Source organism: Neophocaena asiaeorientalis, unplaced genomic scaffold, assembly GCF_003031525.2.
Source record: "Neophocaena asiaeorientalis asiaeorientalis breed wild unplaced genomic scaffold, Neophocaena_asiaeorientalis_V1.1 scaffold523, whole genome shotgun sequence".
NCBI classification, from domain to species: domain Eukaryota; kingdom Metazoa; phylum Chordata; class Mammalia; order Artiodactyla; family Phocoenidae; genus Neophocaena; species Neophocaena asiaeorientalis.
In genome coordinates, this window is record NW_020175436.1 from 17297 (window position 1) to 45031 (window position 27735).

General features: G+C 37.4%; 1 protein-coding gene across 1 annotated transcript in view; it reads right to left on the reverse strand.

Moving 5' to 3' along the window:
- Positions 1-3381: 3381 nt before the first annotated feature.
- Positions 3382-27735, reverse strand: part of LOC112415009 (BTB/POZ domain-containing protein KCTD9) — a gene marked incomplete at its 3' end in the record, with an annotated part of 28567 nt that continues 4213 nt past the window's right edge. The window contains exons 2-9 of the mRNA XM_024767766.1: positions 21341-21462; positions 18687-18730; positions 15144-15240; positions 14483-14541; positions 14147-14275; positions 4425-4492; positions 4241-4336; positions 3382-3531 (exon numbers count right to left, since the gene is read on the reverse strand). Of these exons, the coding sequence (XP_024623534.1) occupies positions 3382-3531; positions 4241-4336; positions 4425-4492; positions 14147-14275; positions 14483-14541; positions 15144-15240; positions 18687-18730; positions 21341-21462 (765 nt within the window). The remainder of the gene's footprint in view (positions 3532-4240; positions 4337-4424; positions 4493-14146; positions 14276-14482; positions 14542-15143; positions 15241-18686; positions 18731-21340; positions 21463-27735) is intronic.

Here is a 27735-nt window from a genome sequence, read left to right on the forward strand (position 1 = left end):
AAAAAAAAAAAAAAAAAAAGAAATCCAAATTGAAAAAGAAGTAGTAAAACTATCACTGCTTGCAGATGATATGATACTATACATAGAAAATCCTAAAGAAGCTACCAGAAAACTGCTAGAGCTCTTCAGTGAATTTGGTTAAGTTGCAGGATAGAAAATTAATACACAGAAACCTGTTGCATTTCTACACACTAACAATGAAAGATCAGAAAGAAAAATTAAGGAAACAATCCCATTTACCATTGCATCAAAAAGAATAAAATACCTAGGAATAAATTTACCTAAGGAGGTAAAAGACCTGTACTCCCAAAACTATAAGATGCTAATGAAAGAAATCGAAGATGATACAAATGGAAAGATATACTGTGTTCTTGAATTGGAAGAATCAATATTGTCAAGATGACTAGACTACCCAAGGCAATCTACAGATTCAATGCAATCCCTATCAAATTACCAGTAATGCCATTTTTCATAGAACTAGAACAAAAAAATTTTTTAATTTGTATGGAAACACAAAAGACCCTGAATAGCCAAAGCAATCTTGAGAAAGAAAACTGGAGATGGAGGAATCAGGCTCCCTGACTTCAGACTATAATACAAAACTATAGTAACCAAACCAGGATGGTACTGGCACAAAAACAGAACTATAGATCAGTGGAACAGTATAGAAAGCCCAGAAATAAACCTACACACCTATGGTCAATTAATCTATGAGAAAGGTGCAAGAATATACAGTGGAGAAGACAGCCTCTTTACCATGTGGTGCTGGGAAATTGGGAAAGCTAGATGTAACAGAATGATATTAGAACATTCTCTAACACCATACACAAAAATAAACTCAAGACTTCCCTGGGTACCCAGTGGTTAAGACTCCATGCTTCCATTGCAGGGGGCATGGGTTTGATCCCTGGTCTGGGAACTAAGATCCCTCAGGCCACATGGTGTGGCCAAAAAAAGAAAAAACAAAAACAAACAAAAAACTCAAAATGGATTAAAGACCTAAATGTAGTACCGGATACTATAAAACCTAGCAGAAAACATAGGCAGAACACTCTCTGACATAAATTGCAGCAGTATCTTTTTAGATTTGTCTCCTAGAATAATGAAAATAAAAACAAAAATAAACAAATGGGAACTAATTAAACTTAAAAGCTTTTACACAGCAAAGGAAGCCATAAACAAAACAAAAAGACAATCTACAGAATGGGAGAAAACTTGCAAATGATGCAACTGACAAGGGATTAATCTCCAAAATATACAAACAGCTCTTGTGGCTCAATATCAAAAAAACAACCAACACAATCAAAAAATGGGCAAAAGATCTAAACAGACATTTCTCCAAAGAAGACATACAGATGGCCAAAAAGCACATGAAAAGATGCTCAACACTGCTAATTATTAGAGAAATGCAAATCAAAACTACAATGAGGTATCACCTCACACTGGTCAGAATGGCTGTTATCGAAAAGTCTACAAATAATGTTGGAGAGGGGTTAGGAAAAGGAACCCTCCTACACTGTTGGTGGGAATGGAAATTGGTAAAGCAACTATGGAGAACAGTATGGAGTTAAAAAACTAAAAAAAAACTAAAAAGAGAGCTACCATATCATCCAGCAATCCCACTCCTGGGCACGTATCCGGAGAAAACCATAATTTGAAAAGACACATGCACCCCAATGCTAACTGCAGCACTATTTACAACAGCCAAGACATGGAAGCAAACTAAATGTCCATGGACAGATTAATGGATAAAGAAGATGTGGTATATATATACACCATGGAATATTATTCAGCCATGAAAAAAGAATGAAATAATTCCATTTGCAGCAATATAGGTGGACCTAGAGATTATCATACTAAGTAAGCCAGACAGAGAAAGATAAATATATGATATTGCTTATATGTGGAATATAAAAAACCAGAAAGATACAAATGAACTTATTTCCAAAACAGGAGGAGACTCACAGACATAGGAAAAAAATGTGTGGTTACCAAATGGGGGAAAAGGGGATGGGAAGAGGGATAAATTAGGAGGTTGGGATTAACATATACATATTACTATATGTAAAATAGATAACCAACGAGGACCTACTGTATAGCACAGGGAATTATACTCAGTATTTTGTAATAACCTATAAGGGAAGAGAATCTGAAAAAGACTGTATATATATGTATATATGTATACACACACACACACATATATGTAACTGAATCACTGTGCTGTACACCTGAAACTAACATGACATTGTAAATCAACTACACATCAATAAAAAAAATATACATATATATAATATATACACATGTATATTATATATACATATTGGCCTTCACATCAATTATACAATGTGGGTAGAACAAGCATTTAAAGATAAGAAAATTATGGTTCAGGCTCACAGTAATGCTACAATTAAATAGAACTCAAAACCATTTGTATTCAATGATCCAATCTGTCTTATCTTTTTTTTTTTTTTCATTCCTTAACAGAAACCAACAAAGCTGCCTCTCAGCATTTCACTATTTAAAAATTAGGTCCTTCAGATTTTTCCTTTGTACTGTTAGTGTTTTGCTTATTTTGCTATTTATTTGATCCTTCATCATAAGATGGAACAAGGAAATGTGTTGGCATATTCTGTTATTAGATCCAAGTTTCATGGAAAAATACACTGCAGCTAAGGAACAAAACCAACATTATAAAATTCAATAAACATTTACTATATTAGGTACTATATTAGGTGTTATTAACTCAAAAGGCACACAGACATGGTCCTTGATATTAAGGAACTGAAAGTTCTTAGAAATTAGATTTCACGGCTGGTTTTACATATATCCTCTAATCTCAAATTAACACAGGTAAATGCTACACAAATACATGCATATACATATGTATACACACACATATATACACATACATATATGTAAACACATATGAACAGAGGTAGAGAGCCACTGAGATGCTAACTTATACAGATTGCTGTATACCATGTTTATTTAAAAATAACTGCCACATATCCCCTGGAGCAATAACATTTTCCTATTCCAGAAATGAACCTGAATAGAAAAATGCAAAGATACTTTCCAGCTTTACCCTATTAATCCATTGAAAATAGAAGTCCTAATAAATAGAGTGTTGAGGAGATCAGGATCTAATTTCAAGATTTCATTTCTTATTAGTTGCTATACTTTTCAGACCTATGTTTAATAAAGGATACCAAAGTTGCAAAACCAACCCATTTCACTTTCAGAACCTTCAGTTTTATCATCAACTTAGTAAATTATCTGTTTGCTAGTAAAAGCTCCAGTAAGGGACAGATATAATTTCTGCTCTGAGCGTTCAACAGACTAAAAATTTAATTTTCTTTTGTAACCAAAAATGATTCTTACGTCAAGCACTGATCCAGAGAGATCAGCTCGTTCAAGATTTGCACAGCAGAGATTAGCGTGGGCAAGATTGCAGCGGCTTAAATTGGCCATTTTGAAGTTAATGTATCGAAGGTCCAAACGAGAAAGATCAGCACCACTGAAGTTTAAACCCTAAAATTAAAAAACACAAACTGTCACAATATTTAAACCATCTGTTGTATATTCAATTACAATAGCTAACCACCATGTGTTTTAGAAGTAATTGGCAGTTCCGTCATTTGGAGTTCGTTACAAAACATGATCAAATGGAACTGAGATACATAAAATTAGTGTCCTTAACAGGTTCTTAAAGGAACTCAACTTACATATAACATTAAAATGCATCCTGGCAATGCCTCATTTATGTTCAGAAGTTTCTAAAGAGAGATCTCTGCTGGCCACATACCCGTTGATAAGTATTATTTTTTTATTAAACCTGACTGTACTTAAATTATTTTATTAATTCAAGATTGTTTTATTTTTTTAAAGTGAGTATTGTGGTTTTTAAAATGATTAGTGCTATAATACATAAAAGTAAAAGTATCTTCCACTGATTAACCATACATAACAACTGTACAATTGACTTTTTATTTTTATTGCTGCAATTCCTATGCATTACTCAAAAACTGCTGCATGAGGCATAATTAGACAATAAAAAAGATTATTACATCTCTTTTTCTGTCTAACCATTTTGGGACTAAATCAATGCTATGACCCATAAGTAAAATATATCTTTCATGAAAAAAGAAAACAAGGCAAGAGAAAGATTCCCAGAAGAATTTAAAACTTTACTCACAGATTTGCCTACACGAATAACTCACGTAAAGTCTGCTTTAATTACCTGGCAACGCAATTCTGATTTGGTTGGAGTGGCTAGCAGAAATCGCACAAATTCCTTTCGAGATATTGGTGAATGATCTTCTGGTGGTTGAGAATTCTTGAAAAGCATATTGACAGATCAGTGGAGCATTTTGGGAGATAGCTACAATACATGTAATACTTGGCTAATGTAAAAAGAGCCTTACCTTTATTGCCACTTCTAGGTGTTCAATCAATGAGTCAATACCAAAAAATCTTGCTTCTTCTAACACACCTATCATAATAAAAACAATCTGACTTTTATAGAATGCTATTCATTTTAATATTTATAGAATCATTTATAAAAAAATCTATAAAGTTAAATTCTCATAACAGAAGTGAAATACAAGTAGGCTATCCATCAATGTAGAAGAAAAATAACTAATGTTTAGAACATACATATGTATATATAGAATATTTAAAAATATTTGTAAACAAAGTTTTTCTAAATAGTTTACATACAGCAAAAGAAAGAAGACTCGTGAATTAGAATGAAAGCTTTCCATATTACAAAATTATTTCTGAAAATTAAATAGGCCACAGACAAAAAAATCCTAACATCATACATTCCTAAAATAACTGACATAGTGATTTGTAAGCCCAATAATAAATGATTAGTTCACCTAATCTTAACATTTCATTGACTTTTAAAAAAATATTTATTTTTGGCTGCATTGGGTTTTTGTTGCTGCGTGCAGGCTTCCTCTAGTTGCGGCAAGCAGGGACTACTCTTTGTTGCGATGTGCTGGCTTCTCGTTGCAGTGGTGTCTCTTGTTGTGGAGCATGGGCTCTAAGCATGCTCAGCAGTTGTGGCACATGGGCTCAGTAGTTGTGGCTCGTGGGCTCTAGAGTACAGGCTCAGTAGTTGCGGCGTACAGACTTAGTTGCTCCATGGCATGTGGGATCTTCCTGGACCAGGGCTCAAACCCGTGTCCCCTGCATTGGCAGGCAGATTCTTAACCACTGCTCTACCAGGGAAGGCCTTCATTGACTTATTATTATTATTTTTTAATATACTTAACACAGTCACAGTACCATGGTTTTTTTTTTTAAGATAAATTTATTTAATTAATATATTTATTTTTGGCTGTGATGGATTTTTGTTGCTGCGTGCGGGCTTTCTCTAGTTGCTACGAGCGAGGGTTACTCTTTGTTGTGGTGCATGGGCTTCTCATTGCGGTGGCTTCTCTTGTTGTGGAGCACAGGCTCTAGGCACACGGGCTTCAGTAGTTGTGGTTTGCAGGCTGTAGAGTGCAGGCTCATACTTGTGGTGCATGGGCTTCGATGCTCTGCGGCATGTGGGATCTTCCTGGACCAGGGCTCGAACCTGTGTCCCCTGAACTGGCAGGCGGATTCCTAACCACTGTGCCAGCAGGGAAGCCCCTTGAGTTTGTGAATGAAGCAGATCTGAATCGGTTTGTCAGAGATCTTTTAGTTACTGAATCAGAATATTACAGAAGTGTATAAATGTAAGAGAGCTTCAAAACCAAAGTCAGCAGTGTAATTCAGAAACCTTTCTTATAGGAAAATCAATTTTAAATAAAGGATTTCCAGGGCGCTCACACAAGATGGCGGAATAGAAGGATGTGGAGCTCACCTCCTCCCACAAATACGTCAAATATACATCTACATCTGGAACAATTCTCACAGAATACCCTCTGAATGCTGGCAGAATATCTCAAACACCCAAAATCGCATGAAAGATCTCCTCATAACCAGGTAGTACAAGAATTTTTAAAAAAAGGCATTGGGATGGAACTTGCATATCTGGGAGGGAGTTGTGAAAGAGGAAAGTTTCCCGCAACCTGGAAAGCCTCTTCATAGGTGGGGAGGTCAGCCAGGACAGAAATGGAGCTTTAGAGGCTCAAAGCAAAGCGCAGCAGACAGTTTATGGCAGGCAGATCAGAGAGAGACCTGCACAGATGGTCCGGGTCACTGCCCTGTGCTCCCCAGCCTGAGATGTGCAACCGCTGGTGCGGGCGGGACCTCAGTTCTGAAACTTGGGTTTCAGAGGACAGACCCAAGGAGAGAACCAGGGTTGGCTGCTCAGAGAAAGCCTGAAGGGGCTGGAGCATTGTATGGGCTGCAACCAGGGGTGTATGTAGAAGAAGCCCAGGTCCACCATAGAAGCAAAGCCCTTTTGTTAAGAAGCATGGAAGCGGGGGACAGGCCTGTAGCAGTCTTTCTCCACACACTTTCAGCTGACTCACCGCTACCTGTAGGAGCTCTGGGAGCATGCCAGCGGGCTGCCCACATGCAGAGGCGGGGCTGAAATCTGAGCCCTCTGCCCACTGCTGCGCAGATCTACCCCACAGCCACTGGCTTTGTATACTCAGGGCCTGCAGGACACCCAAGTGGACAATGGGTGCTCCCGTGGCTGGGACCAGCCTGGCCTTAGCAGCTATGTGGTTTGTGGGTGCATGCACGCAGAGGCTGGGCTGGAGTCTGTGCTGCTTCAATAGGCTCCAACAGCAGCTTCAGGTGTGTGACTACTGTGGTCCTGCTACCTCACTTCAGTGGATCATTGCCAGCAGACCCACGCTGGTAACTTTGTGAACACAGCGCCTGAGGGACACCAGAGCTTATTGCCTGCATTCTCACGGTTGAGGTGAGACCGAGCACAGTGCCAACAACAGTGTAGTTTGTGAGCCCACACAATGGGTGACGGATGACAGCACAGAATGCACTCCCTGGTGGAGAGCTCTGGAGGAGCAATACTCAGGGGCTCCTCTCCCTGGGCATACTCCAATCCCAACTACCTCACACCACAGCTCAGAAATGGATCTGGGGGCTTCTACTGCAATAACTAGGGAGCAGACCCTGCCACTGAGAGGGCTATGACAACCACAGAGCAAAGAGGAGGCCCCACTCAACATCCAGTGTAGCCTTCGGTCACCACAACGTCAGTCACACCCCCTATCAAGGGGATAATGGCCAGCACACACTGAGGAAAGAGGTGGCAGGTATACATCCAGAAAACAGACCCTGCACCAAAAATTTTAAACCCACACAAGCTACACAGGGACACTTCCACATGCTAATAGCCCTCCAAGACCACAGTAGATAATTGTTTGTCGTAAACTCATAGAGTAAGAGAAATATAAGTAAAATGAAGAAGCAGAGGAACTACACCCAGAAAAGAGAATTCCCCAGAAAGAACAAACAATGAAACAGATCCACTCAGTCTAATAGACATTGAGTTCAAAAAAAAGATAATGAAAATATTGAAGGAACTAAGAAAGGCTATCAATACAAATGTAGATTACTGTAAAAGGAACTAGAAAGTGTAAAGAGGAGCCAAGGAAAATGAGAAAACTCATTTGCCGAGATGAAAGCTGAACTAAAGGCAATGAATAACAGGTTGAATAATGCAGAAGAATAAATAAGTGATCTGGAAGACGGAACAATGGAAATCCCCCAGTCAGAACAGCAGACAGAAAGCCAAATGGAAAAGAAAAAATTGAAAGCAATTTAAAAGACCTATGGGATAATGTAAAGTGCACCAATCTACACATAACAGGCATCCCAGAAGAAGAAAGAGAGAAGGGGATTGAAAATGTGTGTGAAGAAATTATGGCTGAAAACATCCCAAACTTAAAGAAGGAAACGGATACACAAGCACAGGAAGTACACAGGGTCCCAAACAAGATGAACCCAAACAGATCTATACCAAGATATACTATAATTAAAATGGTAAAAGTTAAAGAGAGGATTCTAAAGGCAGCAAGAGAAAAAACAAAGGGCTAATTACAAGGGAACCCCCATAAGGCTATCAGCTGATTTCTTTACAGAAATGTTGCAGGCCACAAAGGAGCTGCAAGATATATTCAAAGTACTTAAAGGGAAAAATCTGCAACCTAGGATACTCTACCCAGCTAGATCAACACTTAGAATAGGAGAGAGAAAGAATTTCTCAGACAAGCAAAAACTAAAGGAATAGAGCAATACTAAATCTATCCCTACAAGAAATATTGAAAGGTCTTTTCTAAGTAGAAAAGAAGAATCTAGAGGAAAAGGAAAATCGCAATTGGAAAGTAAATCACATAAATAAGCCAGTATGCAAATTTTTAAAAAATAATAATAATAAAATAATTTTTTTGTGAAAGTGATGATAACCACAATGAACAGCAAAAGGATAAACATGAAGATGTAAAAGAGGACATCAAAATCATAAAAAGTGGGGGAAGAGAGTAAGAAAATGTAGGTTATCTTTTAGAATGTGTTTGAGGTTATACCACTATAGATTCTAAAGCAAGTACATATAGGAAGGGGTTAACATACTTGAAAAACAGGGGGACCACAAATCAAAGATATACAATAGATGCACAGAAACAAAAGGAAGATAACACAAGCATAATACAAAAGGAAATCATCAAACGATGAAAGGAAAAACAAGAAGAAAAAAGAACAAAGAAGAAATACAAAAATCAACTGGAAAACAAGCTCTACAATAGCAATACTTATCAAAAGTTACCTTAAATGTCAATGGACTAAATGCTCCAATCAAAAGACACAGAGTGGCAGAGTGGATTAAAAAACAAGAGCCTACAGAAGATGGTGGTGGGGGAGGACACGGAGTTCACGTCTCCCCACAACTAAGGTGCCTGCCAGATGCTGGTGGGGGACCTCAATGCCCAAGGAGACAGGAGGAACCCCCGAGTGACCAGGTAGGAACATGGGGGGAGTAAGGGGGGAGGAGAAGTGAAGGCCAGACAGGACCGGCACCCCTGAGGGCTGACTTGGAAGAGGGAGGGGGGGAGGGGTTCCCAGGCCTGGAGGGACCCTCAGGGGCTCAGAGAATCAGGTGTTTCCCCTGCCCAATCGGCCAGGAAGCATGCAGGTCTCCCAGGCAGGGTCCTCAACCCTCCAAGGCACCCTCTGGGCCATGTTGTTTGTAGGGGCGTAGGAGGGAGGCAGGGGTGTTGGAAAAGGGGAGAGGTAGATGGGGGAGGGGCCCTCTGTGATAGGAGGACCAGGGGAGGCATGGAGGTTGTTTCACCCACTCACTTGTGCACGGGAAGCCTACTGGGCTGTTGGGCCTGGTCCTCCATTTTCCTGGGTCCCCTTCTCTCCCAGGCCCCTTCTGGCCTCATGAGTCCTAGGGGCATGGGAGGCAGAAGGGGGAAAGAGGAGAGGTGGACAGTGGTGGGGGGAACCCTCAAGGACCAGAGGATCGGGGAGGTGTGGCGGGTGTTTCCCCAGACCACTCAGCCCGGGAGACCTGCTGGGGTCCCAGGCCAAGTCCCCCACCCTCTGAGGCCCCCTCTGTGCCACGCTGGTCCTGGGAGCGTAGGAGGGAGGGAGGAGGAGGGAAGGGGAGGAGAGGAGGACGGGGCAAGAGACGCTTCGGGGCTGGAGGATCAGGGGAAGCAACCCAGGTGGTTCCCCTGCCCACTCAGCTCCAGGAAGCCTGTTGGGCTTCCGGGTCTGGTCCCTTGCCTTCTGGGGCCACCGCTAGCCGCGTGGGTGCTGTGGACATGGGAGGGAGAAGAAGAGAGGCCGATGGGGAGGGGCCCTCTGGGACTTCCCCCACCCACTTGGGCTCAGTGAGCATGCTGGGGTCCTGGACCTGGTCGTCTGCCCTCCAGGGCCAGAGGCACTACTGGGCCCCTCCTGCTGTGTTGAGTCTAAGACCCTGGCCCTGTGGGTCCTAAGCATAGGCCCCGTCCACCACCTAAACCACACCCCAACCTAAGTCCCGCCCCCCCACAGCCAAGGCCTTTTCTGGCTTTTTTCCCCCCTCCTCTTTATTACTGCTTGGTTCTGTTTTACCTTCCAGTTGTTGTTTCATCTATATTTTTTTATTCTTTCTAAGATAGCTTTTAGTTTTCTAATCTTATTATTTACTCTTTCTTACTGTTCTGCTCCTTTTTTTCTTTTGTCTTTTTGGCACTTCACACGGCTTGCAAAATCTTGGTTCACAAGCTGGGGGTCAGGCCAGAGTTCCTGCAGTGGGAGCTCCGAGTCTGAACCACTGGACTAACAGAGAACCTCAGACCCCAGGGAATATTCATAGGAGTGAGGTCTCCCAGAGGTCCTCATGTCGGGACCAAGACTCATCTCTACCCAACCACCTACAAATGCCAGTGCTGGAAGCCTCAGGCCAAACAACCAGAACACAATCCCACCAATCAAAAAAAAAAAAGAGTTGACAAAAAATTATGTCACAGATGAAGAAGGTAAAAACCTACAAGACCAAATAAATGAAGAGAAAACAGGCAATCTACCTGAAAAAGAATTCACAGTAATGATAGTAAAGATGATCCAGAATCTCGGAAATAGAATTGGAGGTACAGATTGAGAAAATACAAGAAATGGTTAACAAAGATCTAGAAGAACTAAAGAACAAACAAACAGAGATGAACAATGCAATAACTGAAAAGAAAAATACACTAGAAGGAATCAAACAGAATAACTGAGGCAGAAGAACGAACGAGTGAGCTGGAAGATGAAATGATGGAAATAACTGCAGAGGAGCACAATAAAGAAAAAAGAATGAAAAGAATTGAAGACAATATCAGAAACCTCTGGGACAACACTAAACAAGCGAACATTCAAATTATAGGGCTCCAAGATGAAGAAGAGAAAAAGAAAGGGTCTGAGAAAACATTTGAAGAGATTATAGTTGAAAAATTCCTTAACATGGGAAAGGAAATAGTCACCGAAGTCCAAGAAGTGCAGAGACTCCCATACAGGAAAAACCAGAAGAGAAACACACCAAGACACATATTAATCAAACTAACAAAAATTAAATTCAAAGAAAAAATATTAAAAGCAGCAAGGGAAAAACAAAAAATAACATGCAAAGGAATCCCCCTAAGGTTACCAGCTGATTTTTCAGCAGAAATTCTGCAGGCCAGGAAGGAGTGGCAGGATATACTTAAAATGGTGAAAGAGAAAAACCTAAAACCAAGATTACTCTACCTAGCAAGCATCTCATTCAGATTTGATGGAGAAATCAAAAGCTTTACAAACAAGCAAAAGCTAAGAGAATTCAGCACCACCAAACCAGCTTTACAACAAATGCTAAAGAAAATTCTCTAGGTGGAAACACAAGAGAAGAAAAGGACCCACAAAAACAAACCCAAAGCAATTAAGAAAATGGTAAGAGGAACATACATATTGATAATAATCTTGAATGTAAATGGATTAAATGGCCCAACCAAAAGACACAGACTGGCTGAATGGATACAAAAACAAGACCCATATATATGCTGTCTACAAGAGACCCACTTCAGACCTAGGGACACATACAGACTGAAAGTGAAGGGATGGAAAAAGATACTCCATGCAAATGGAAATCAAAAGAAAGCCAGAGTAGCAATACTTCTATCAGATATAATAGACCTTAAAATAAAGACTGTTACAAGAGATAAGGAAAGACACTACATAATGATCAAGGGATCAATCCAAGAAGAAGATATAACAATTATAAATATTTATGCACCCAACATAGGAGAACCTCAATACATAAGACAAATGCTAACAGCCATAAAAGGGGAAATCGACAGTAACACAATAATGGTAGGAGACTTTAACACCCACTTTCAGGAATGGACAGATCAATGCAAATGAAAATAAATAAGGAAAGACAAGCTTTAAATGACACAACAGACCAGATAGATTTGATTGATAACTATAGGGCATTCTACCTGAAAGTGACAAAATACACTTTCTTCTTAAGTGCACACAGAACATTCTCCAGGACAGATCACACCTTGGGTCACAAATCAAGCCTAGGGAAATTTAAGAAAATTGAAATATCAAGCATCTTTTCTGACCATACGCTATGAGATTGGAAATCAATTACATGAAAAAAACTGTTAAAAACACAAATACGTGGAGACTAAACAGTGTGCTACTAAATAACCAAGAGATCACTGAAGAAATCCAAGAAGAAATAAACAAATGCATAGAAACAAATGACAATGAAAACATGACAACCCAAAACCTATGGGATGCAGCAAAAGCAGTTCTAAGAGGGAAGTTTATAGAATTCAATCTCACCTAAAGAAAAAAAAAAACAAACTATCTAACCTTACACCTAAAGCAACTAGAGAAAGAAGAAAAAAGAAAACCCAAAGAGGGATGGAAAAAGATACTCCATGCAAATGGAAATCAAAAGAAAGCCAGAGTAGCAATACTTCTATCAGATATAATAGACCTTAAAATAAAGACTGTTACAAGAGATAAGGAAAGACACTACATAATGATCAAGGGATCAATCCAAGAAGAAGATATAACAATTATAAATATTTATGCACCCAACATAGGAGAACCTCAATACATAAGACAAATGCTAACAGCCATAAAAGGGGAAATCGACAGTAACACAATAATGGTAGGAGACTTTAACACCCACTTTCAGGAATGGACAGATCAATGCAAATGAAAATAAATAAGGAAAGACAAGCTTTAAATGACACAACAGACCAGATAGATTTGATTGATAACTATAGGGCATTCTACCTGAAAGTGACAAAATACACTTTCTTCTTAAGTGCACACAGAACATTCTCCAGGACAGATCACACCTTGGGTCACAAATCAAGCCTAGGGAAATTTAAGAAAATTGAAATATCAAGCATCTTTTCTGACCATACGCTATGAGATTGGAAATCAATTACATGAAAAAAACTGTTAAAAACACAAATACGTGGAGACTAAACAGTGTGCTACTAAATAACCAAGAGATCACTGAAGAAATCCAAGAAGAAATAAACAAATGCATAGAAACAAATGACAATGAAAACATGACAACCCAAAACCTATGGGATGCAGCAAAAGCAGTTCTAAGAGGGAAGTTTATAGAATTCAATCTCACCTAAAGAAAAAAAAAAACAAACTATCTAACCTTACACCTAAAGCAACTAGAGAAAGAAGAAAAAAGAAAACCCAAAGTCAGTAGAAGGAAAGAAACCATAAAGATCAGAGCAGAAATAAATGAAATAGAAAAAAAGAAAACAATAGCAATGATAAATAAAACTAAAAGTTGGTTCTTTGAGAAGATAAACAAAATTGATAAACCCTTAGCCAGACTCATCAAGAAAAAAAAAAAGGGAGAGGCTGCAAATCAGTAAATATTAGAAATGAAAAAGGAGAAATCACAACTGACACCGCAGAAATACAAAGGACTGTAAGAGACTACTACAAACAATTATATGCCAACAAAATGGACAACCACAAAGAAATGGACAAATTCTTGGAAAGGTACAATTTTCTAAGACTGAACCAGGAAGAATCAGAAAATATAAACAGACCTATCACAAGTAATGATGAAACTGTAATTAAAAATCTTCCAACGGGGCTTCCCTGGTGGCACAGTGGTTAAGAATCTGCCTTCCAATGCAAGGGACACAGGTTCAGGCCCTGGCCTGGGAAGATTCCACATGCTGCAGAGCAGTTGTGGCCCATGCGCCACAACTACTGAGCCCGCGTGCCACAACTACTGAGGCCCACGCATCTAGAGCCCATGCTCCGCAACAAGAGAAGCCACCGCAATGAGAAATCTGCGCACCACAACGAAGAGTAACCCCCGCTCACTGCAACTAGAGAAAGCCCACATGCAGCAACGAAGACCCAGAGCAGCCAAAAATAAATTTAAAAAATTTTTTAAAATTTATAAAAACAACAAAATCCCTTAGCGTCCTTACTGATGAAATCTACATCTATTTAGAATCTAAAATCGGAATGTATGGGGTAGATGTATACCTGAAAGACTACCTACCTGTGTAGATATATGAGTGTATATTTACACTCATATGCATGTAAAAACATTTAGTTTTAAAAATGGAAAAGATACTTTTACTTTATGAAAATATACATTATTAAGTAAGTGAAAAGAAAATACAAATCCTAAACAGTGTGAGGAATTACATTGAAAACTCACCCAACAAATTAATCCCATCGTTTACAATGAGCTGTCCGTGACGCAAGTAGTTCAAAATGGGTTCAAAGTACTCAGGACTTCGGTCAATTAAGAAAGCTCCTCTATGATCTTGCTTATTTCCCCACACACCTGTGGGACCATTAAAATGAAGAAAGCCCCCCCATAAACAAAAAACAAAGTTAGAAATTTATAGAAGGAAAACTGCATAACATACCAGTAAGTTTTTACTCTTGTAAAAATTATTACTGATTCCATTAAAAAGTACAGAAGGACAGGAGTTATAAAGTCAATACAACTACAAACAGATCACACAAAATGTGATCTCACTGCACTCACCTTTGTCCTTAAACATGTGGGCCAGCATACTGTCAGGTTCTTTATTCACTAAAGTGCTCCTAAGAATTCAGGGAAAAAAACTGATTTCTCCATTTGTCTTTATAAACAAACATATTTAAGTCAAGAGTATACTTGATCCCAGCTGCTCTCTCAAAAAGATGCATGCTATAACCTGGGAGGAGTGATGCTGGGAAACAAAAATGTGCAGTAAGTTGCCATTTATCAAAATCTCTTCTAATCTGGCACTTCCTTTGATTTAAATATTGATTTTGTTGCCTTTAACTTCAATGCTGATCTATCCTTCTAGCAAGCTACTGTATAACAATTTTCTTGATCGAAATTTACATTTTTCTTATGCCTTTAGTATAAGCAGTTGTAGTCTACAAATTTCAATACTGTTAATTTTTTACTTGTGTTGCATGTATATTACTCAATATTTTAAAAGCATATTCTAAAAACAGTAAATTCATGCTTTTCATGCTTTCTCTGGAATGACTTGTGAACCATTTTCTACTCTTAGAAAAAATTTTCTGAATATTGGCTTCAAATCACATAGTATATTTAAGCAGCACTGGAATATCTTCTAAGGACATCAGCAAACTGAAGGAAAGAACAAACAGTACACAGTACCCACTCAACACACACATACACATGCACCTACCGTGTGGTTGTAAAGTACCGCCCTCCAACATTTAATGTTAGCCAGTCTGTGTGAGATCCTGACAACACTTCCGGTACTTTAGAATCTGTCTGAGGGTCTAGAGATGACATGTAGAAAAAATAAACATTAAGTTGGGGGGGGGTTGGGGAAGATGGCAATAGTATAATATTTTAAACTAAAACACACAGATAAAAGCATGCCAGAGCTACTAGGACAGCAAGCCCTATACCCACAGACAGTATCTAAAACAAAACTAGGTGATAAGGTATCCTGCCAACACCGACAACTAGAAGAGAAGCATGGCATCAGCATCCTTGACAGAAGAAGCATCCTTGACAGAAACAACAGGGTATGTGGTGATCCTAAGAATTCCAAAGTAACCCATAAATACTCACTTCAAAACTCAGCAAGTCTACTTGAGAACAGCCGAATGGAAGTGGGAGGGGTGTGCCCACTCCAACCATGGGTGATTCAAGCAGTCTGCAGTAAGATCTGAAGAGGCTGAAAATGAACTCTCAAAACCCACCCAGCCAAAGCTCCCACCTAGGACAAAGTCCCACACTGAGGATAAGATGTTGGGAAAAGAATCCAAGTTGAACAGAACAGAGACAACAAAGACAAAAGGAAAAGGAGTCCAGATAAAAGTCAAAAAAGGTCAAGCAGAACCAAAATATATTAGAAGGTGACTTCCATATTTTTTAATACTTCATAAAAACAACATAAAAGGGACACCTAGAGCCATGAAATTACAAAAACTTTCCTAAGTCAGCTCCCTTCTCAAGTTAAGGAAAACTAATTTCATGTAAAAATGAGCAACAGAAAATCCCATACAAGATTATTAAAAGAATAGGAAGAATTACATCCCTATAGATAATGAAAACGTGCCAGATAATGAAAATGTGCCAGAAAGGAATGGCCACAAAATAGGTAAACTATAATATTCCAAATATGCTAAAAGAAGTAAATAATACAAGGTATGAAAAAGCAACATAAACCAGAATCACAAAATTCAGAAATGAGGCAAGAGAACTCTGGAGAGAATTAGAAATAAAAACCATTTCAGAAATGAAGATTAAACTAGAAGAAACACAGGAGTGAAAGAACACCACAGATAATGCCTTAAGGAAAATAAAAATTGAAAAGAGGAAAGCTTTAAAAATCAAGAAGAAATGAAGAAAGAGATGAAAAAGATTTAACAGAAGATTTCAAATATAGAAGACAAGTGTAGAAGATCCAACACATATACAATAGGAGTCCTGAAAGGAGAAAAATCAAAGCATGGTAACAAAATAAATACATAAAGTTCAAGAAAACTTATCTGAAATAAAAAAAAAAAAAAGATGTGAAACTACATATTGAAAGGGCCCACCACATAACTGAGAGATTCAACCCAGAACAGCTCAGAACACCCAGAAATAGTATACTAAAATTTATCAATTTAAAAGTACAGTAAAATTACTGTAAAGAAAGAGAATAATCCTTCGGGTGAGCTAGGAAAAATAATCACTTATGAAAGATCAGATTTTTTTTTGACACCAAAACTCTATGTCAGAAAAAAATGCAGTAACATATTTAAGATATTTAAAGAAAAATAATATGAACCAAGGATTTTTTTAACAACTTAATTGACGTATAATTGAAATACAATAAACTACATATCATTAAAGTTTGAAATTTGTTCAGTTCTGACATATGATTTTATGACCAGTCAAACTGACTTTCAGGTATAGAAGCCACATGCAAGATGTCAGAGAATATAGTTCTCACAAGTTCTTTATAAAGAGAATCTACTAGAGAACAAGTTTCAGACAACCACTCGAGGCATCAGTTTAAGGACTGGAGGAGTAAAACTAAGTGATGGTTTTAAGGGAGAGAGTATAGTATACAATGGTTTGTGTGTATATGTGTGTATGTATATAGTATATAATAATAATATTTGACAATGGATAAACAATACGATTATTTTTTAAGTAAGGAAAGAAAGGAATGAGCATATTAAAAAAATGTTTAACTGTCTTTAGTAGTCACATTGGTATTCAAAGTATTGGGATTATTATTGAAACTTTTATGTGTATTTTGTGTAGGATGAAGGAAATGTGTGATTATGTGACATTACAATTCCATCACTCCCTATGTGCTTGGAAACCAGGATTACTGATATGCAAGAAAGGAGACATAGATGTAAGATAGAAGATGTTAAATAAAAACCTTATAATCCTAATATAAACCAAAGTATTAGTATGAACCCATGAGATATTTTATCTATTTATATGTTATATGTGATATAAAGCTTTATATAATATTTATTATATATGAATTTTATCCTCTAGCTAGCCATGTATTTCCAACTCTGTTCACCAAAAAGCCTAGTAATCATGACGAACCCAGTAGCAGCGAGCCTCCCCAGCACCCAGGTTGGGTCTTAAAATGACATTTGCCACTAAAAGAAATCAAGGCTTCCAAGAAAAAAACCACTGATTTGGGTTTAGGACAAGAGAAGTATAAGATGAACACTTTGTTATTCCAGATAGTAAGGAAAAGACTAATGGGCTTGTGTTAAAAGAAGAAGGACATGAAGGGATTTCCACTGGCCAAAAGTAAAATAATCTAGGTATAGATAAATGCAGAGGATGAAAACATACCAAATATTTTTAACTCTGAAAGTTTGTAACGATAAAACAAAAAACACTAATCAATCACTTTTTGTTTTGTTGTTTGTATGTATGCAATGAACCAATTAAGTGACCACTGCCTGCCAATCCACTCTGTTAGCCTAATGGATAAGAAAAGATGAGAAAATTTTTTTGTTCAGTCTTAAGGCAGAAACAGAGAATATGCATTTACTTCTAAGTTGCTGTGTGATGATCTTGAGTACTACCTCCACTCACCAAATACAATTATTGTGAAGGCTTAAAGAAATACTTGAATATTCAGGGTGTGATGGTCTGGAACTAAATATATCAAATATTCGTTGAAGAATATTTATTTAAGCCTCAGGCTCTTTCCTTTGAGATATACACTGTATAAGCTTTCTTCGAAACTGAAGGGTAGTGTGTGTGTGTGTGTGTGTGTGTGTGTGTGTGTGTGTGTGTGTGTGTGTGTGTGGTTGCTACCAAGTCATTTTTGACTGATTTAACTGCTGTGAATGACTGGCAAACATTACTTTTTCAAGCAATATATGCTTAAAAAATATGTAACATAACAGAGATTTTGATAGCTACTATCAAAGAGAAAATTTCAAAACAAAACAGTTATAGTTCTAAAATCAAAACCACCCTATCATGTCATAATTAATGAATATGTGCACATCCAGAGCCTTTTAACCGCACGTAAAAGATGAGGTATCCATACTAAAATATGATCATCTAATTCAAGTTAGAAATTTACTTTCACACACCCCCAATGCAGAATCAAAAAAGGTATGAAGAGCTGAATACTGCTCTAAGACACTTTTTAATGTTAAGCTTAGTAAAGCCATGTAAAATATTTGCCATTTCATCTTTATTTCGGCAGACAAAATTGGCTTTTAAGGAAGTCACTTACCAATAAATGGTTCTCCTTCACACACAAACAAAACATCATCATCCCTGGGGAAATCAAAATTTAAAAAGCCACCATCAAAATCCAGAAATCACATTAATTATCTGTTGACTAGAGGAACTATTCCTTAGAATAATGTAGAAGATCCGTTTTGCTATCTATGTGGCCAAGAAGTTGACCAAGTTCCAGTGTTTTTTGTTTAAACCCAGGTTGTTTAAGCCTCTTCCTGCTCCAAAATTCTATGATCTGATGAGAATGGAATGAAGTGAACTAGACACTTGTCTCAAAGAGATAAATCTGCCTAGGGTATGTAAAAACCAAAACCAAAAAAAAACACCAAAATCACTATTGTGGTGGATCACTGATGAGTTAACTCTACTTAACATTCTATTTTATTTAGCAAGTTTTCACCAAAGTAGGTCTCTGTGACGTTTATAAAATTCAAAGTGCTTAACCCCCTGACTTAACTGCCTCTGGATTTAAATTCAAAGAAGATCCTGCACATGAAAGTACTTTTGAAGTGGAAAAAACAAACGAAACCCACTATACAAATTGTGTGAATTCAGCTTTCTTATCAATTGAAGAATATACTACTGAAGAATGTTATGTTCAAAGGATATGATTAAAGCTATAGCCAACTCTTCTTCTTTCACTTTAATTCTATAACCCTAAATAATTTATTAGGGTTTTCTGCCACATCATCACCTGTTTTGTGCTTTGGAAATGAAAATAAATTTTCATATTAAATCTAAGAAGAATATAATTGGAAATAACTCTGCTGTAAACACTCACCCACTATACTCACCTAAATGTAAATGAATACCCATAATTCAAAAACCTGGATTATCAGTGTATATCCTCCTTCCCTGCTCCACCCCACCGCACGATTAGTATAAATGATCAGAGCTTGTACTGTGAACCACAAATTATTAAACAGGTAGATATAATATAAATATATACTATTTCTTGTCCTAGCTCTTTTTTAATTGAAGTATAGTTGACACACAATATTATGTTAGTTTCAAGTGTACAACATAGTGATTTGACAATCAAAGTACATGAAATGATTACCACGGTAAGTCTAGTAACCGTCTGTCACCATACAAAATTATTACAGTGTTACTGACTATATTCTTTGTGCTGCCAATTACATTCCTGTGACTTATCTATTTTATAACTGGAAGTCTGTACCTCTTAAGCCCCTTCACCTATTTCACCCAACCCCGCCAGTCTCCTCCCCTCTGGCAACCACCAGTTTGAGTTCTAAATAGGTAGATATTTTATAGTTCAGAAGGCTTCTGTTATGACCTTCTTCAATTATGACCTATGTTGTAAACATTTTTATTTCTGTAAGACTGTAAATTATATTTCTATAAGACATCACAGGAACACATAGAATTTTTCTTGGAAGCAGAGCCTGTGTTTGTTAAGGAGAAATTTAGGTTGATATAAATCATTCAATTATCCATAGAAACACATAGAAGCTGGGAGATAGATACCGAAAAACTAAGAAACTCTTCTAATATATTTGGAATTAAAATCTTTATAAGTCTATAATCTTTTCTACTTGTTCACCATGCCAGTTAACTTTTTAAGACTAATATGAAAATTTGTTTTCCTCTAATTGACAAAAATCAACTATTAAATGTATGACCTGGGTAAGTCATGTTAAACTTCTCAGATGTTTAGTTTCCTCATTTATAAAACAAAGGGACTAGAAGTGTTTAAAGGCAGTATGTTATATTGAAAGGTTATTCTGACCTGGGTTTAAGTGAATATTAAACTTTGTATACTACCATAATTTAGAACATCACTATCTTCACAACATCAATTTTAGAAAACCCACGCAGGGACTTCCCTGGCAGTCCAGTGGCTAAGACTCCACGCTTCCAACGCAGGGGGTATGGGTTTGATCCCTGGTCAGGGAACTAAGATCCCACATGCCTTGCAGCCAAAAAAATAAATAAAAAGTCCATGCTTTGCCGATTAAATGAGGTAACTTGGGCAAAGCAAATACAACTTAACTGGCACAGAGTCAGTACTCAGTTTGTGTTCCCATTCCATCTTCTTTGAGCCCCCTCCTGCTCCAAAATTCTATGATACCAAGAGGATGGAATGAGGTGAACTGGACATTGGTTTTAAAATATGCCTGGCATACTTAAAAAAACAAAACCCCAAACAAACAAACAAACCAAAACCACTACTGTGGTGGATCACTGGTGAGTTAACTCTAGTTAAAATGCTATCTTATTTAGCAAGTTTTCACCAAAGTAGGTCTCTGTAAACGCTGATAAAATTCAAAGCATTCTTAGGAAATGAACTGAACAATAAGCAGTAGCATATAAAAGAGATCAATTAAGTTTCTAGTATTAAAAATTCATGTCTTATTAGATCTGTTTCTAGTAACGTAGAGATTCCTCATAGCCATATGTGAACTCTGCAGAAAGACTATGAGTATATTGGAATGTATTCAGGGTTTTCTATCTGATCAATGCATCATAAGTGCAAGTTACTAAAATTCCAAAGAGCAAATTCTAGGCAATCATTTGCCAAAATCCTGCATTCTTAACAGTGATTAAATACTGCTTAAGGGAAACAGCATAGCACCAAGAAGCTGAGGGCACACTGTAGACGGCTTATAAAAAGGTGAAGGTTACCTGATCAAAGCAATATCATCAATCAGTCCACCTTTCCCATTATACACACTGGTGGCTTTTATGCCGAGTTTATTGCTGGCCACAGAAAGCAAATCAGATAAAGTTCCATATACAGCGACCACCTGTAAACACACCAGATTAATTTGAACAACTTACGTAATCAATTTCGTCACTCACAAATTAAAAACCACCATACTATAAACAGGTCTAAAAAATCAGATTATCATATAAAAAGAGATTTTGAGAGGCTCTTAAAAGTTTCTCTTTTTCTTTTATGACTGAAATATTTACTTAGTGCCTAACACTGCTGAAATCCAAGACTAGAGAAATTGTCGCTAAAAACAAACTACAATCTTACAGTATGTTAAACAGTGCTCCAGTTCTGATACAAAAGAGACTTGCACTTGACTTTAGATTCTGGCATTTTCTAGCTGTCAGCTCAAGACAAATTATTTCACCTCTTTATGCTTCTGTGGCTCTAACTGGCAATGAGGAGAACAGTTACACCTGTATCAGAAGGTCGTCACAAGGATGAAATGAGTTAATGCATGATAAGAGCTTCCCAAAGTGCCTGAGACCTATTAAGTCTTTAAGATGTTGCTTTTACATTATTCCTTTCTTACAGGAATGGTTTACTTTTTTAAACAGGAAAAATTTACTGTTTATTATAACATTTACCATGTCAATGACCATATGAACAGTTAACGACTTCCCACCTCATTTAACTTCAATAACTATTTATATACTGTATAAAAGCCAAATTTTGGCTAACATTCTAAGTACAGCGTAGACCTGGGTTACAATGAATTGCTCCGTCCTGCTTTAAATCAGGCAGTCTGACACTTGTGCAACATACATGCAGTTGCTTAGGTAGGGGGTAGAGACTCTGTACATGTAGTGAATTCTTTGCTCCAGCCATAACTGTAACTGTGTATAGTTGTATCATTATCAGTCAGATCTCTGAAAATTATGAATAAAAAAGAGGGTGAGGAGATGAACCTGAAGCAGGAGCAGCCAGCTGACTTCCCACAGGATACTGGATAAAGATGCCATATGAAATGGAACCGGGGCTAGTCCTTTGTTCACTGGTCACTGGAGAACAGCAGACAGTGAATTTTTCGTTAAGTAAATGAACAGTCAAGTGTGGAGCCAGTTGTTTGCCAATAGGAGTGTGTAGTGTTTCAACAGCAGAGTACAGAGATTCCAACTCTTTTTCTCTTGGATCATGACCTGTGAGAAGTGTTGCAAGCTGGGGCATTTTGGGGAAGAGGGGTAGGCAAGCAGAGTTTAAAGGGAACTTCATGGATTATTAAAGATAATGCACGACCCAAGTGCTCATAAACGTGTGAATGGATAAACAAAATGTGGCATATCCATACAATGGAATATCATTCAGCTCTAAAAAAGAATACGATTCTGATACATGCTACAACACGCATGAATCCTGAAAACATTATGCTAAGTGAAATTAGCCAGACATGAAAAAGGACAAATATCATGTGATTCCACTTGTATAGGTACTTAGAACAGGCAAATTCATAGAGATAGAAAGTAGAAGTATAACTGATTCACTATTCACTTTGTTATAAAGCAGAAACTAACACACCATTGTAAAGCAATTATACTCCAATAAAGATGTAAAAAGAAAAAAAGAAAGTAGAAGAAAGGAGGTTATGGGGCAGAAGGGGTAATGGAGAATTACTGCCTAATGGGTACAGAGTTCCTGTTTGGGATGATGAAAAAGTTTTGGAAATGAAAAGTGGTGAGGTTACACACATGAATGTACTTAATGCCAACGAAATGTACACTTAAAATGGCTAAAAGGGTAACTTTTATGTTGTGTATATTTTACCACATGATAAAAAAGATAACAGCACAAAGCACCTGGCAGAGTGTCTTACACCCAGCAGACACTGCCATAAATGACTGAAGCTTGAAGAACATGTCCCCCCGTATTTCCTATCATTTTTCACCTTTGTAACAGAGCCTGGAATTCTAACCATTATTGCAGATACGAGTTCCAGAGGAGAAAGATTTAGAAAATTCTTAGTATAATAGCAACTATGACAAGAATGCTGTTGTTAGAAAGGAGGATCTTCTTACTCTCCCCTCACTGTTCCCAGACTGTAAAAGGTGTTCTGCATTTGCTTTGGTCGCTTGGCTCTTTGCTTCTTGTATAGCTTCACATGGTTTTCTTTCGCCTGACATTATCAGCTCCTTGCCCTAACATTAACTTTCTCCACCCCATTTCTTTTCACTTCTCTCCCTCAAGCATCATAAAATGGTTGGAAATTCTATGTATCTCTCTATATTACGCTCCTGAATTTCAATATTTGAGCATACCACTTTACCTAACTTATTTTTCAAAAATACATCACATTGGGCTTCCCTGGTGGCGCAGTGGTTGAGAGTCCGCCTGCCGATGCAGGGGACACGGGTTCGTGCCCCAGTCCGGGAAGATCCCACATGCCGCGGAGCGGCTGGGACCGTGAGCCATGGCCGCTGAGCCTGTGCGTCCGGAGCCTGTGCTCCGCAACGGGAGAGGCCACAACAGTGAGAGGCCCGCGTACCACAAAAAAAAAAAAACAAAAGAACAAAAAAAACCCCATCAAATTAAACTGTTCTCTACTTCCATTCGATTGACGAACAAAAAAACCCCCATCAAATTAAACTGTTCTCTACTTCCATTCGATTGACTTGATTTTTCCTGTGGGTCAGTTGTTTCCTAATGAAAATACAGGCCACCTGCCATGTTCGAAAGCCGCGCTGTCCAATTTGGAAGCCACTAGCTACAAGAGGCTATTTAAGTTTTAATGTATTGCTATTAATTAAGTCAGTTCATCAGTTACAACAGTCATGTATGAACTGCTCAACAGCCACAATGGCTAGTGGTTACCATATTGCACAGCGCAGATATGGAGTTATTTCCTTCCTCACAGAGCGTTCTATTAGACACTGCTGCTTCAAAGAGCAGAAGAAAGTCAGGAACAAGGAAACAACTATTTTAATTCTGTTAGGCTTGACCATGTCATAGCAACTCACAGTAACCAAGTGGTAGAGTCCAACTCAAACCCTGTTGTTTTGTATGGAAGGTTGAGTAGTTACCATCTTTCTTTTCTCCCCATTGAAGTCAAATTTGATTATAAGATTAAAAACAAAAAAGCCACACATCACACAGTTTGGCAATTTCAGGGCAATCAAAGTACAACAGGTGTTTCCTTGTAGGCTGTAATACTAAGGAGCACATTCTAGATACAAATTGAGTTCATATTTATTTTATTATTACTTAAATAAGCCCTCACATAGTATTGAACACAATTTATCATTACCTCAAATATTTTCTAACCTGACTTCCTATCTAGACTGTAAAGGTTTAATAATAAATTTTTAATTTGTAAAAAGTGGTTATTCATTCAGTGATTTTAGGTAACCAATAATCCCTTGTAATGCTGATGAGCAGCAATGAAGTACCTCCCTGTACTACCCAAATCTCTAACATCCAGAAAAGACCTGCAGCCAGTTTAAAAAGGATCCTCTTAAGTGTCACAGTGTCTGGTTTATAGCAGGTCTCTGATAAATGTTTCTTGAATATCAGATGAAATTTTCATTGCTTTCAGAGTGTTGAACGAGGACATGCCTTTTCTGTGTGTGAGTCAGTTATATTTGTCTCTTCCACTGACATTAAGTTAAAAAACAAAGTACACAGTAGAAATGCAATTCTAAAGTGATGTTCATATAGTTCATATGAGTATGAAAAGTGGCTATCTTTGGATAGAATTAAGGTTCACTTATGAGCTTTTGTTTTGTCCTCCAGATTTGTTACAATGAACTTCTATTATTTATGCAATAAAGGAAAAAAGTTTTAACTTAGGGTTTCCATAGCTCTAGATACTAGATTTACAAATAAGAATTATTTTAGCAGTTGACAAGTAATCTGGTAATGGAAACTTTTCTTTAAATGAAATAACCAAAGGGCCATCAATTAGAGAAAACAGCACTGAAATTACTGCAAAGAATCTTATAGCATTGAAAATCTGAAAATTTACCTTAAGTTGGGCCAACATACTTGTTTTTCATTTGAAAGGCATTTTTAGCATGTTTTCAACAAGATCACTTTAGCTGACTCTCTTGAGCATACTAACAAATAACTCACAAATAAGACTGCAGACATAATATTTTAAATCTTAATGAGAATATCAGATTTTAAAATGTGATATACCTGTAAAAGATTTTAAGTTTGTGAGAAAGTCTCAAACAGATTGGCACATGTACCCTTCATTATATATCAACTCTGCTGGGAAAAAGCAACATTGGAAATCTTGTATATCATGGATGTGAGCTCTAGCCGTTATTTACTAAGCTGACTTTAGTCCTCAGAGAGGCCAAGCATTTATAAAATGATCACGCTTACAACGGCTATTTGCTTCACGTGTGTTCTACTTCCTAGTGTGGACTTGAAGTTTCCATGCCACTGTGATTATCCATTTTAATAACCTAAGCACTGTACTTAGAATGGAAGCATTCTATGGAATAAACTGAGAAGCATGTCTATTAAAGTTTATGGCCAAAAAATAAATAAATAAAGTTTATGGCCACTATGTTATACTACTATTTAACTTAATTCTTTCTAAATTTCAGATCCCACGACAAGTGAAAGCTATCCACCAATTGGGAAAGTAAACGGTACACTGTGCCTACCAGGACATATCAGTTTAATGAAGTTTTAATCTGTCTTTAAACACTGTTTTCAAATTGTAATCTATGTTATTCAAATTTAAAAGCTAAAACCTGCACATGTATTTAAAACATGTTTTTAAAAAATGCCCACCATAACTATTACATAATACACAATCAATAAATAATCATTGAATTTATGCAGGCCAATTTACCCAACCGACCCACCAATCACAATAACTAAATGTAGAATCTATTTACTCTGCCTACACTTTTAGTTTATACATTTCAAAAATTAACATTATTTTATTCCTAAAAAAGATGACTACATCAAGAAGACAAATATTAAAATATTTAAAAATTTTAAAGTCTGACAACAGCAAATGTTGAAGAGGATATGTATCAATGAGAGGGTTTATGCAATGCTGGTGAGATATAAATTACCACAATGACTTTCAAAAACAATTTGCCATTATTTTAAAAAATTAAATATTCACATACCTTAATACCCAATAATTACAACTTCCATATATATCCTAGAGCAGTGGTTCTCAAAAGTGGGGTCTCTAGACCAGCACCATTAGGATCACCTGGAAGTAGATTAGATATTCAAACTCCTAGCCTCACCCCAGACCTAGTGAATCTAAAGCTCTGGGGAATGAGGCCCAGCAATAGTTGCTCAATTCCTCCAGGTGATTCCAACGCATGCTAAAGTTTGCAAACCACTGCCCTAGAAAGATGCTTGCACGTGTGTGCACCAGGATATACAGTAATACTCATGGCAGCACTGGTCAATTTCATGGCAAAATATAAAGAAAATAAACAACCCAACTGTCCACTGACAGGAGAATGGATAAACTGTGATAGTATTTGTATATACTTTGTATAATTATTATAAAGCAGTGAAAATGACTAAACTATCAGTATGTGTGACAATATAGATGAAATCTTAGAAATATTATACTGAATGAAAAACTCATGTCCAAAAAGACTATGTAGGGCTTCCCTGGTGGCGCAGTGGTTGAGAGTCCGCCTGCCGATGCAGGGGACACGGGTTCGTGCCCCGGTCTGGGAAGATCCCACATGCAGCGGAGCGGCTGGGCCCGTGAGCCATGGCCGCTGAGCCTGCGCGTCCGGAGCCTGTGCTCTGCAATGGGAGAGGCCACGACAGTGAGAGGTCCGAGTGCCGCAAAAACAAAACCAAAAAGACTATGTACAATGTGATACCAATTTAGGGTATGATATATCCCAAAGCTGACAAAACATATAGTTTACTTACACATACATACGTGGCAAAACTATTTACTGAAAAAGAATTCATGAAATTGGCTGCCTTCATGGGATATAGGAAAGTAGACAAACACATTAAGTTTTTATAATATGCTATTTCTTGAGCTGTGTGGTAAGTTTACTGATATTCATTATATTATTTTCCTTTTAATTTTATGCATATTAATATTCTTTATTGTATTCTTTTATATGTATCAAATACATTTTAAAAACGTTTAAACTTGAAGAGCAAGTTTCTTATTAATGTTTAGATTTCAATAGACAAAGCTTTACATAGATTTTCACCTTTCTTCAACTCAACACAATGAATTCAACTCTGGAAACTCTGTTAATACCAACAACACATTTCTGACCTAATATCAAAGCCAGAAGAAAACAGGTCTGGGACCAAGACTGTAAACATCAGTACAGAATTAAGATCTATTTCATAT